Below are 12,484 nucleotides of genomic sequence, written 5' to 3' on the forward strand. Positions count from 1 at the left end.
GCCCCTCATATGGGCCGTGCAAGCGTGCTCACGGTCGCAGGTATCGCCCACGCAACACCGTCCACGACGTCGCCGCCGACATCAGCAGTGATTCATCGCATCCACCTCCCCCACGACACGGGTGCCTGGCCCTGTCCCCACCACACGCCGGCCGGCAGTGGCAGGGATAAGGGGGGCTGCGTGGCCTCCGCACACAGAGTGGAAGGGGTGCTGGACCCCGTGGTGCCGCGCGCTGAGGCGTGCGTCCGGCCGTCTTCAGGGAGGGTGCAGTAAAACACGAATCAAACGGGAGGGCGCATGCGTGGATGTGTGCGCATGTGCGCCTGCGATGCGGCTGCGCGGTATCACGGCGAGCCACCAATCCGCTCCGTCGCAAACGGCAGGCGCCACACACGAAGTTCTCCGCGGTCAGTGCCGGTGGCGAGCAAGTCGCGCGAGGGCGACACCGCCGATGACATGACGAGACCGTCGTGCAGCTTTACCTGCCGTATGGGGTCCGTTGTGGCAAGGTCCCACTCGATGGCCGTGCTGTCGTCCGATACGGTCAGCAGCTTGCCCTCGCTCGTGAATTCAAGTCCGCGCACGTAGTCCTGATGACCCACAAACGCGCGGGCTCCGGTGCCGAACTCGCCGATGCGCAGCGCAAAGTCGACACCAAAGACGCACTCAGAGCACGCGGCGAGCAGCCAGCAGCCGGTCCCAGCAGCCTCAGAGATGTCCGTAGCCCTTCGCGGCTGTCGTGCCCCTGCGCTGCTACCAGTGTCGCTCCCCGCCTCGGCGTCCTCGACAACGTTTCCACCGTGTACTTGCTGATATGCGCGAGGAAAGCCTGTGGAGGCCGAAGCCGCGTCTGCGCATTCCTCTGCGTCACCAGCAGCGCCATCCAGGCTTCTGCTGCTGCCGCTCTCCGGGCCCTCGCCAGCTGCCCGGCTCTCCACCGGCGCCATGAGCCCACTGGGCACCACCACGACGTGGTTCACGGGGTTCTCAAACTCGTCAAGAGTGGCGAGCAGGCGGTCTTCCATCAACCCTACTGACGTGTTGGTCATCTGCTGCGCGTGCCGTAACGACCACGACCGCAGTGCGCAATCCTCCGAGGCGGTGATGAGGATCGATATAGAGTTTGGTGCGAGCACGATATCATTCACAGTGCTCGTCGACACACGAAACTTGTCCACAAGCGCGCCCACCTGCGGGACAGGAGCAGTGTCAGCGACAGTAACGCTCTCGGAGCCGCTGTTGGACAGTGAGAGTGCGTGGATGTACACGTGGCCGTCATCGCAGGCGCTCACTACCCTCCAGCCGCCGCCGCTGCTGCTGCCACCAGTGCCTCTGCAGCCGTCCGACGTGACTGGCAGCCACAGCATCTTGTTCACGCCTTCCTGAAAGCCGGATACCGTGCCTACGACTCGATCTGGACGGCGCAGATCCCAGCAGCCGATGCTTCGATCATCGGACGCCGTCAGCAACGTGTACGCATTGGATGGGTGAAAAAGTGCATGGTTCACAGGGCCGACGTGGTGACCGGTGAGGTGCGCGGCCCGCTGCGACGCCCCGGGGCCGGCTCGCAGGTCCCACAGCGCCGTCGTGTCATCGCCAGAGGTGGAGCAGAGCAGACCTCCCTCGCCAGTCGTGACGACGTGGGGCGAAAACACAAGAGAGGTCACCACCTCTGTGTGTGCATTGCTAATCTGGGTAAACATGGCTGCCGTGTGCTTGAGCTCCGGATGAGAGGCAGGAAGGAGGGGCGTGAAGTGGAACGAGATGCTCGAAAAGAGGCGAAAGGCTCCTCAGGCACGCTTTCTTTTCCTGAGGAAGACGAACGATATGATGGGGCACGTGTAGTCGACGTGTAATGGTTTTTGTACGTGCGTGTGCGTGTGCGTGTGCGTGTGGCTGTCTGCACTGCTCGCGGCTCGCGCCCCCTGTGCAAACCCGCTGCCGCGTTGATGCAGTGGGCACTTTCCCTTGGCATAGAGAAGACAAGCGATTCAAGGGACAAGGAACAGGTCAGTGGTTTGAGAGCAGAGAAACGATGATAAGCAACGCCAGCGGTACCTCCCCTCCGCTTTTCTCCTATTTATGGGCGTGTGCGCGCACGCATGTATAGCGTCACACAAGGCACGCTCGTTGGTGCCTGAGAGCCGCTCGCGTCGTTCAGCATGTGCACAAGAAAATGCGCTCTCGAGTAACAGAAAGCACGCAGCGGCGACGGAGGAACGTGATCCATCAGCGGCGGTTGAGTATGTGCTCATGGGTGTGTACGTGCCCTCTCGCATGCTGATGCACTCCTCCGCCTTCTCTCCCCCCTTTCCTTTTTGTTCGCCTGTTTTTCATATGTGTGCAGCTTACGCGGTAGCAGTGGTAGCAGCAGAAGAAATCGGTTACGATGCTGATGCGGCAGTGGCTGCGCACAAGCCCGCGAGGACGAACAGCACAAGCCGACGTCAGCAGACAGCATGTCCGCCCCCCCTCCTCCCTCCTTGGCCAACACGACGGGTCTGTCTGAGCGCGCCTTTGGACAACGTATCTACGAGAGGAAAGCCTGTGGAGGGAAGGAAGGGCATACCTGAATCAGTGGCTGCGGAAAGTCGAAAGAGGTGAGAGCGGCATCATATCCGTCAGCGCCGCCGCAACACACAGTGTGACACTGCAACAGTTCGATTCGCGGGTAGGTCCCGTCCGACCTGGCCATCTCTTCACGACCGCCGAGACAGACTTGGGCATACACGTTTGCTGGTGCCTTAAGAACGTGAGACTGGGCCCCGGCCTCTTGTCCTCCATGTGGCAACCAGACTCTAGAGCTGATTTTCCTCCATCATGAGAAGGAGCAGCCCGCGCAGCGCGTCGTGCATCTCGTGCACGGCGGCGATGCTCTGCGAGATGAGATTCATGTAACGTAGCACACGCCGACTGCGCTCCTTGCGGGACTCGCGGCAGTAGAGTAGTGGGCACGTGGCCTGGCTGCTACTGATACTGGAGCGGCCGCCATTCTTGTCGCGATGGTCTGCTGTCACTCCTGCGGTGTAGTGGCGCGAAGTGCCATCGGCACATTCAGCCGGCGGCGCCAACTCGTGCACGACGAGCTGAGCCCGCGGTAGTTGGGTGCCCCGGCGGTGCTCCGCATCGCGAGGCAGTTCAAGACTGCTAGCCTCCGTGCTAGGGCCCCTGATGAGGCCCCCAGCCAGCTTGGCCGCATCGCCGTCCAATGCCGCGGCAGCCGCCCCCTCTTCAACGGCTGCGTAGGCAGCCTCCTCCTCTTCCGCGGCAGTCGCGAACGCGGACACCACCGCGCTCGGCTTTGCAGCCGAGGCGGCGCTGCGCAGAGGCAGCGTCGCTTGGACAAGCCCCAGTGCATCTGCGTCACGGACGGAGACGGTGACACGCTGCGGCACCGAGACAGCAGAGCACGCCTCCGGCTGCAGTGGCGTGGTGAGACACGCTGCAGCGCCATTTCCACAAGCGCCACCACCCGCTGTGGCTTCCGTGTTTTTCTCTGCGTCCACTGCAGCATCCATACCGTTGTCTGAGGGGTCCTCGGCAGCGGCAGTGCTCCCCTTGGCCCTCTTCTTCGCGGTCCCCAGAGCGCCTACAGTGGGGGAGCGACGTCGCCTTTGGGCAGTCGCGCGCGTGGCTGCAGCAGCGCCGATCTTGTCACTCACCTTTGTTGGTAAAGACAGCGGTGGTGATGGGGCGGCCTTGACGGGCAGCTGAGGCGCTGTCGCGCCGTCCGCGGCCTTGTCGGGTGCGCCAGTAAAGACGAGATTAGAAGCAGCAGCGCCCGTGGCCGAGGCAGTGCGGGTGACAGCTCTCCGAGCCGGCGCGCGTCTACACCGCCGAAATGCGGAGAGTCCTCTCACAGAGCCCGCGGCAGGGGCTGCCTGTGCTTTGCGGCGCTGCCGCGTGGGTTTTGGCACGGTGTCCTCTACTGGGAACAACTCTCGCAGGTACGCCACCACGTCAGCCGAACCGCTGTTGCGTGCGTACGGTAGCGACGACTTGAGCAGCACCGCACCCGCACCGTCACCGCGGAACTGCACAATACGCCGCGACGGTTCAATGACGCCCGCTGCAGCACGACCCGGCTCGTGGACGGCGCCGGGAACCGCCAGCATGTCTCCAAGCTTGACCGACGACGCAGCGCTAGAGGAGCGTGAGGACTGCCGGGTGGGCGTGGGCGCCGGCGCGGTGCAGGCATCGTCTCTGCATCCATCCTTGCCCGCATTCGAAAAGGCGTGGGTGGCCGTGCTTGCGCGCAGAGCTGCCCACTGAATCTCAGGCCCGGTCCAGCCATCACCGACAGGCCTCACCCCGCGGACATCGCAGGCAGCAGAACCAGAGGCGGCCGCCGCTTTATCGACGCCGTCGCGCGTCTCTTCCGGTGCTGGCGACGGCATCGCGTGACCCTCCTGTGTTTCTGCGCGGTCATCACACGCGTCATGTGTCGCGAGTCGTGGCAGCTCGGCCTCAGCCACGAAGGAGACTTCGGAAGCACATAGGTGCGCGCCGCTGCCACCGTTGCGGAAGACTCGAGTCGAGAACCGTCCTTGCACGTGAACTGCCGTGTCCATCGGCTGCTGAGTAGATCGCCGATTCTCCACCACAGGGCCGCCGTGTGCTGCAGCCGCAGTGTGCACCCCATTCACCTCGCACTGCGGCTTCACCGCAGCTGCGGAGGGGCTCAGCAAATGCGCCTCTGATACGGTGGACTTCAATGACGGGCACATCGAAGGGGCCGCAGACGAGGCGACGATGGGCAGCGACTGTCGATGCGTACATCGAGACGCCTGATTCTGGCCCGCGCGCCGCACCGCCGTCATGGCCGCCGCTACGGTCGGTCGGCGGCGATGGAGAGGTTCGCCGCGGCCGCCGCGACAGTGGTCCGGTTGCTCTGCCTCCTCCATCAGCTCTGCCAGTTCTTCTGCCACGCCCTCCAGCGTGTTGGCGAGCCGTGATGGGGTCGCCTGTTGTGATTGCCGGTGCTTCGGTGATGGAGGCCGTCGATCGACCTGCGCTGTAGCCCCTGTGGTGGCGGTGGCGGTGATGCCAAGCGCGCCGGCCACGCGAGAGGTTTGGCTCGCGATGCCCCCTCCTTCTTCCTCGCCACCCGCTGGCGCCGCGGGACTACCTGAGAGGGATTGCACAGCATCATCGTGCGCCTCTGCCTCAGCCACCCCTGCTGCACTGCCGTCGCTGTCGCCACCCAGTAGCTCGGCTACGGTTTCCGGTGCGCGAAGTGCGGCATCCCTGGAGGCCGCGGTGATGCGTCGCGCTTCGGAGTGCTTAGCAGACGCGCATCCTCTTCTCTCCTCGGCACCGTCGCCAGTGCAAGACGGTGTGCAGTGAGCCGTGTCCCTCTCGCCTCGCCTCTGCCACTGGCGCCGATCGTGCCGGCGGCTGCACACTGGCGCCGCACTGTTCTCACCGCCCGCCGAATCGATCTCTGCCACCTCCTTTTGAGAGTTCGCCGATGAGGTTGACATCGTCCGGGGCGAGGTTGCCGCATCCGTCGGCACGCTCGCCGCGGGGTCCACCAGCGGCACCCCGTACACCGGCAGCGGCTCCGTCACGGAGATGCGCGACACGGATCTGGTGCGCCGACTGGCCGCGATGAGAGGCGCGATAGACCGCATAAAAGCGGCCATGTCCTCGACGCCCAGCTGCAGAAACAGCACAACTGTCGAGGCCGTCGTCTGACCAGAGACGGCGCCTGCCTCGGCCCTGTTGCCCTCGTACTCGTCCAGCTGCGTCTCAAATGTGTTATGCGCTGCCCATCGTCGCACGATTCCGCGCGGCAGCGTCAGCCGCATCACCCCTTGCGCCCGCACAATGCGAAAGTGCTCCAGCACGTCGTACGCCACGCGCAGTGGGGACGTACTGTTGCCGTCTGCATCGGCAGCGGTCAGCTCGGCGTAGGTGTCGTAGAAGCTGATCTCGCCAGAGGTGAACTGCGCCGCAGAGACGACGCACTGCACGAGCGAGTACGTGGAGAGCGACTGCGACATCAACATCGTTTCTGCAATGCTCCACTTCGTGGTGAAGCTGTCTGATGTGGGAATCAGCTGTGGCGCTGGTGAGGCAGGCTGCCGTGCAGCAGTGGCAGTGAGGGAAGGAAGCGTGGGGTTGGAGGAAGGGGGGGGGGACGACGAGAGGAGTGGGCCCTGTATGGCAGGTTACGTGACGCTAGCCGATCTGAACTCTGTCTTCACCGGTGGCCGAGGTCGAGCTCGCGCACAAAAACGGAGCAGTGCACTGTGAGCCCGAGGACGCGGATGGGCGCGCGAACGGCTTGCGATTGTGTGCGCGCGTCTATCCGTCGATTTGGTGTGGTGCCGCAGGGCGCCAACGAGAGAGAGAGACCCCTTTTCGATGGGGAAGACAGAGAAGTGCGACGGCCGCAACGAGGGAGGGACGGAGACGCGGCGCTGGGGAAGGGCGCTCCAGGCAGCAGCACCACCATCTTGCATCGTGAATCACCTGCAGGAAGAACATAAGGATATAGGAGAGGAGGCCTCGAGAGAGGGGAAGGGGGGTGAAAGTAAGATGTCAGTGAGTGCACACGGGCCGTGCCTTCGACCCATCTTACGCACACACACACACACCTTCTCCCACCCTCACTGCAGAACTGCCCGTCATTGGCAACAATAGGGCGAGTCTCCCTTTCCTTTGCGCAGCAGTGCAGGTCATTGCAAAACATGTGTGCGCTGAGCAGCGCACTACGTGGTTGATGTGCAAGAATACGAGCCCCCCTCTCCCACCCTGAAAACCTCCCGCAGCGGTGGTGTTCTTCCTGTCGCTGCATGCAACGTGAGAGAGCACACTTATGCAAGCGCGCAAGCGTGCGTGGGCGTGATTGGGCTGGTAGAGTCGATGTGGTGGTGCGAGTGAACATGCGCGCGCATGTTGCTTGCAGACGGCATTCGATGGTTTTCGGGTCATGCCAAATCTCCGCTGGCCTGCGCGTTTACACGAAAGCCTCGACGGTGCCCTACTCGCCCATGTGCAGATGTCAGATAACGTTTATGGGCATGGGTGTCTGTCGGCTTGTCCGTGAGGGGGTAGAGCCGAGTACGGCAGCGCAGTGGAGCGCACTGAACTGCCATCGGCGCGCATCAGCATAGCAGAGAGAGAGAAGGTGGCAGGCACACCCTCACACGCACAACAAGCTGACGCCAGAAAGCACGAAAAAGTACGCACGTGCGGGGTGCACGCGCATCTGGATTACATCGTCAAACGACAGCGCAAGAGGAGAGGCGACGCGTGCAATGACGGCCGTCTTTCGAGTTCGGGCATCGACGGTTGCACGACCCCGCGCCGTGAGCGTTCCTGCCCTTCTCCGATCTGTATAGGAGGTGCTGTGGCAACGCCCTTTGCAGCGCCTCATTCACGGCTGTGCCCATTGGCCATCGGCAAGTTCAAAGGAAGGGGCAAGAGAGGAAGCGCAGGAACAACTCGGCGGTCGTGCCGTGAAAGCTGGAGGAGTACGGGCGGAGGAGGAAAGCCGCAAAACGCCTGTGTAAACAACCAGCGTTGCGTGTGTGCATGCATCTGCGTCTGTACAACATCACGGCGCCGCCACGATTTGCACAAGCGCTCTGTTGACGTCCTCTACATCTAAAACTCGGCACACTGCCAAGTTTAGCGCCGGCTGTGGGGCTGCTGGTGCCGTCACCAATGCCGCTGCAGCGACCCCGTCCTCCCCCACAACCCCATCTTTGGCGCCAACCACATCAGCCTCCGTGTCTTCGAGTCGGCCGTCCGCACGCAGCCCCTCGGTGGGCACGGCCATCGCAAACTGGAGGGCGATCGCCGACTCGATTAGTTCGAGCGGCGCTTCCGACCTCGCATCAACGCTTTCGCCGCCTCCAACCATTGTGGGACGGCGGCTGGAGCGGGCAGGCGGTGACCCTGCTTGCTCCTGCTTCTGTCGTTGCAGGTGGAAGGCAGCCTTCCTCTCGTCCGCGGCCGCGGCGGCCTCGGCCCAGCGCGTGACTCGAGGGTCATCAATGCTCGTGAGCTGTCCCTTCGCAAACGCCGGCGCCGTGCGCGCGTGCACGAAGGCGCGCGGAAGCACCATGGGCAAGCCCTCACCCGTGTCATCCGCGCTCGCGGCCGGAGACTCGCTGGTGCTCTCCTTCTTTGCCATGGCGTCTTTGCGAATGTGCAGCAGCCGTGCCCCGCCCAAGAGCGCTTCGTGCGGCAGCACCGGTGCCACATTCTGCAGGTACTCCTCCCACAGGCGGCGGTCGCTGCCGTGGCAGTAGGTCCACAACGTGCCACGCTTCCTCTGCGCGTAGGCCAACATGTCCTCTGTGCCACTGCTGCCGTACACGAGCCCATCCTGGAATACGTAGTGGCCCTCCACGTGCCGGCCGTGCTCCCACACGCCTCGGTACTGGCCGCCGCCGCCACCACCGCTGCTGCCCACAAGGGCCGCAAAGTCCTGCACTGCCACCGGGCTCTCGCCCGCACCCGCAGTGGATACGGTGGAAGTCTGATCTGGGTTCAAGAAAGCCTGCAACGCACGGTCTTCTACATCGTCGACACTGCCTTTGTCACCCCTGGCCTGAGGAAGAGGATGGCGAGTTGACGCTACATTCGCGCGGGCGGGTAAGCCGCCGCTGCCGCCATCATCACTGCCGGGTGTATTCCGGAAGAAGACGACGCCGTGACCGTGAAACTGCCCATCCTGCATTCCGCCGAGGTACACGTCGCCATTCGGGAAGGTGTAGCGACCGAGGCCGTCGTAGCGGCGGCCGTCTGTGCTATGCTGGCCGAGGTAGGCGCACTGAATAAACTCCATCGGCAAGATGTGGTGGTTGCTAGAGTTCGGAGGGAAGGAGGGAGGACTAAAGACAGGAGACTAGTGAAAGGGGGCCCCGACAGGAGGTGGGCGGGCTGGCTGTCAAGCACATCGATGAGAGCGCGCAGAAGCGGAAACAGTGAAGACAGGTAAGGCGGCAGCGGGCAGAGATCGAGTCAGTGGGAGAGGCGGAGATGGCGACATGAGAAACACAGTGGCGTCATGTACGGCGAAACGTCGCGTACACGGAAGGAGGACGACAGAGTGGAAGCTGGCATCGGTAGACAGAAAGAGGGAGAGATAATGGGTAGACAACGTTGCGTGGCGCGCACGCGTACGTGGACACGAAAGCACAAATGCAAGTTGAGCGTCAGCTGCACTGTTTTGTGCGTACGTGTGCGTGTGCGTGTTCTTCCCTCTTTCCTTTGGTGTGCGACGTGGCACACACAACCACACGCGCACGCCGCACACGATAGGCATGGCCCACCCTCTGATTAAGGCCGCTGGCGTTTGGCAAGGAAAGAAGGCGAGGAAGAGACGAGGGACTGTGTGAGCCCGTACCGCTCCAATGCCGGCGCCGGTCTCGACCAGCTGCGCGCAGACACATATGTACATACAGATACGCACGTGCAAGTACACTCGACTCGAAGGAGAGGGAGCGATGAAAAGGGAAGGGAGGAGGGAAAGAAGAAGAGAGCTAAAAACGAAAAAAGGGCTGGTGTTACCACAAACTGTAGAGCAAGGCCCGATCATATAGATTGGCACACACACCAATCACGTATATGTGTCACACACCATGGGGGGCCACGGCTGAGAGCACTCTGTACAAGAGCAAGTGAGAGGAATAAGACCGATTCACCGCATTCCGGCGGAAAACGAAAGGAGAGGATGACAACTCACCACCACCAACACCGACAGCAACGGCCGCGTGTCTGTACGCGTGCGCTGTGGGTGCAAGAGATGTCGCCGCCCCCACCACGCCTCGTTTATCATCACAGATTTCCTCCAACAGCAGCAGCAGCAAGCAGCGGCTCGGAGCGCATCGAGAAAGGCTTTTAAAAAGCGCAAGAGGTCTTGTCACACGCACGCGTGGCACGATATACCGCCACACTGTCCCCCGCCTCGCCTCGACGTGCATCATGCTTCTCTATTCTTCGGCTGCCGCTTTACTAGTCTGCGCGCCACGGTGTGTGTGTGTGTGTGTGGGGAGGGGGGCAGCAGTGTCGAAGAAAAAGCGAAGAAAACGAAGGCACATCGAAGGGACGAGGGGGGAGGGGCGGCGTATGAGCTCCTGTAATGGTCGTTCGTGCTCGCCGCCCCGACCCCTCGCTACGGTGGGTGAAGGCTCTAACGCAAATGGCGTGCAATCTGCTCTGCCAGCGACTCCGCAGCTGCCCTTGCCACCGTACCTGGCTCGAAATCGTGCGGCGATGCCTCCTGCGCCACAGCGCGGCAGACACTGGCCGGCACCGTCAGCGCCGTCAGCTTCTTCTTGGCGGCGTAGTACTCTAAGAGCGCTGCGTGCGCGTTTGAGCCGCACCGGGATGCGAGCTGCAAGAGCGTTAATGAAGCTCCGCATGAGGAGTCACAGCTGTTGTTGCCTGCGCTGCTCTCCTCTGCTGTGCCCTTCTCGTTCATCGACACGGAGAAGACCGCGACTGGAGAGCCCAGAAGCCCCTCCACCGCCAGACCATCCGCGATGGTGTAGGGCCACCATTCGCCGACAAGCACAACTGGTGTGCGCAGCGCGGCCGCTGATGCATACGCCGCTTCCGGGGTGGACTGCGCAGCAGTAGCAGCAGCGCCGCCACCACCTGCAAACGATGCAGTGCCCACCATGGGTGCACCGGTCCTGCTCGCTACGTCCCGCTCGAGCTGCTGGAGTAACTTCTTCTGCTGTTGCTGCTGCAGCGGTCGATGAAGCTGGCGCGCGACCGCATCCTGCTCGGGCAGCATCGCAGGCATCGACGAATGCACGAGCCCGCCAATGCCACGGGCAACGGACTGCGCTGCCGCCGCCACAATAGCGGAAAAGGCCGCCCTCTGCGCTGACGGAACGGTGGATGAGAGCGACGCTTCCGTCGGCGGCTGCTCAGCAGGCTGCAGCTGCGGTGGGAGCGACAAGGATGAGGCTGAAGCTTCGCATGGCTCACACGCTGCTAGGCCACCTTCGACAAGCACAACGATGTATGGGTGCGCCGACTGCCACATCGCCTTCGCATCCTTCTTGCCTTGCAAGAAGGCACGGAGAGCAGCGATGGTCGGCTGGAAAGACGACTTCTCTAAGAGCTCACCCGCGTGGTATGCGTAGGCTTCTCCACCAGCGCGCTTGTAAAGCTCGCCGTATACCTGTGCTGAAGGCGGCGCCGCGAATGCAGTTGCACGAGTACCGGAAGCATCAACGCCTTTCAGTTCTGGATGCAATTCTACTGGCGCCGACGCCGCTTCGGCGCGAAGAAACTCAACCACAAACTCATCCAGCAATTCGCGGATGTGATGCGTGGTACACCAACACTCCATTACGGCCTGTTCAGGTTGTATGCCGAGCCGTATTGCCTTTCACGTGTCTGTCGCGGCGGTGTTCAGTGCCGTAGAGCTTCTAGCAACTCGGCGATCCAAGCCGTCAACGTGTGTCTCTTGTCCGTGTTTTAGTGCGTGTGCGTGACGGACTGAGCGGGGCGGTCGTGCTTCTCTGTGGCCGGCACCCGAGGTAATCCCTTCGCGTATGTGAGTAAGTCGGCGTGTCTGTCTCCGTGTAGCGCCTCCCTCTGGATGCAAGAGCAAGGGCATGAAAGAGAGACACCCCCCCACATAATGCATGTAGCGGACAGGTGAGCGCAACCCCGGGCGATACCGCGGCGACAGCAGTTAACGCCAAAAGCCACACACACCCACATGCACATGAGGGTGCACGCGTGAGCAGAGAGAAAAATGAGCGCAGCGGGGAAAAACAAGCGAAGGAGAGGAAGACATGGAGAGAAGCGAAGGAGAAGGCGGGGACGGCAAAAACACAGGTTAGCAGCCTCGCGTATATGCGCGCGATGCAGCGTCACGAGCTCTAACAGGTACAATAGAAACGTTCAGGTCCACAACCAAGTACTGCGCCGATGTGCGCATGCAGAGGCGGAGAGGCACTCACGCACTGAAAAGAACGCGTGTATGCATGTTCAGCCAGAGACCCAGAAGCGCCGCCGAAAGAACGTCTCAGCAAAACGCCGGTGACCCGCGAGACACGCGCGCATATATATATATATATATATACACAAGACCAGCGAGGCGGTAACAGCGAACATAAAGCCAAGAGATTCGATTCTTCTCTCCGCAAGCCCCCCTCTCTGCCACACAACATGTCCGCAGCTCCACTCCACCACTCTCCGCCCCCTCTCCCCTCCCCCGGCGATGGCCCCGTCACAGGCACCGTCGCGTGGTGCGAAGCGGCCGCACACGCGCGCACGCGGCAGCAAATGCGCCGACGCAGTCGGCTCCGCATGCGCTCGGCCCCTCAACCCCCACCCGCCCCCCTCACCGCTTCGCACGTCGCCCCACAGTCGCTCCCCCATTGGGCTGGCCACCACCTGGCGCATCTCTCGCCGTGGCCCAGACTCCCCACCGGGAGGCAGTCATGGCCGAGGGGTGGGATACGCTCGAGTCACGCTGCCACTCTGCCCCTCATATGGGCCG

At 62.6% G+C, this 12,484-nt stretch overlaps 4 protein-coding genes across 4 annotated transcripts; all 4 read right to left on the reverse strand.

The window, feature by feature from the left end:
• Positions 1 to 344: 344 nt before the first annotated feature.
• Positions 345 to 1,703, reverse strand: LDBPK_221070 (hypothetical protein, conserved; the record flags this gene model as incomplete). Its single annotated transcript, XM_003860806.1, has 1 exon — positions 345 to 1,703. The coding sequence occupies one exon, from the start codon at positions 1,701 to 1,703 to the stop codon at positions 345 to 347; it is 1,359 nt and encodes a 452-aa protein (XP_003860854.1).
• A 1,095-nt stretch (positions 1,704 to 2,798) lies between these two features.
• LDBPK_221080 (hypothetical protein, conserved) lies at positions 2,799 to 6,011 on the reverse strand (the record flags this gene model as incomplete). The annotated part of the gene is made up of 1 exon (XM_003860807.1): positions 2,799 to 6,011. One exon carries the CDS (start codon positions 6,009 to 6,011, stop codon positions 2,799 to 2,801), a length of 3,213 nt encoding a protein of 1,070 aa, XP_003860855.1.
• Positions 6,012 to 7,564: 1,553 nt separating this feature from the next.
• LDBPK_221090 (hypothetical protein, conserved) lies at positions 7,565 to 8,803 on the reverse strand (the record flags this gene model as incomplete). Its single annotated transcript, XM_003860808.1, has 1 exon — positions 7,565 to 8,803. The coding sequence occupies one exon, from the start codon at positions 8,801 to 8,803 to the stop codon at positions 7,565 to 7,567; it is 1,239 nt and encodes a 412-aa protein (XP_003860856.1).
• A 1,347-nt stretch (positions 8,804 to 10,150) lies between these two features.
• Positions 10,151 to 11,323, reverse strand: LDBPK_221100 (hypothetical protein, unknown function; the record flags this gene model as incomplete). Its single annotated transcript, XM_003860809.1, has 1 exon — positions 10,151 to 11,323. One exon carries the CDS (start codon positions 11,321 to 11,323, stop codon positions 10,151 to 10,153), a length of 1,173 nt encoding a protein of 390 aa, XP_003860857.1.
• Positions 11,324 to 12,484: the final 1,161 nt, after the last annotated feature.

Source organism: Leishmania donovani, chromosome 22, assembly GCF_000227135.1.
Source record: "Leishmania donovani BPK282A1 complete genome, chromosome 22".
Lineage (NCBI taxonomy): Eukaryota > Euglenozoa > Kinetoplastea > Trypanosomatida > Trypanosomatidae > Leishmania > Leishmania donovani.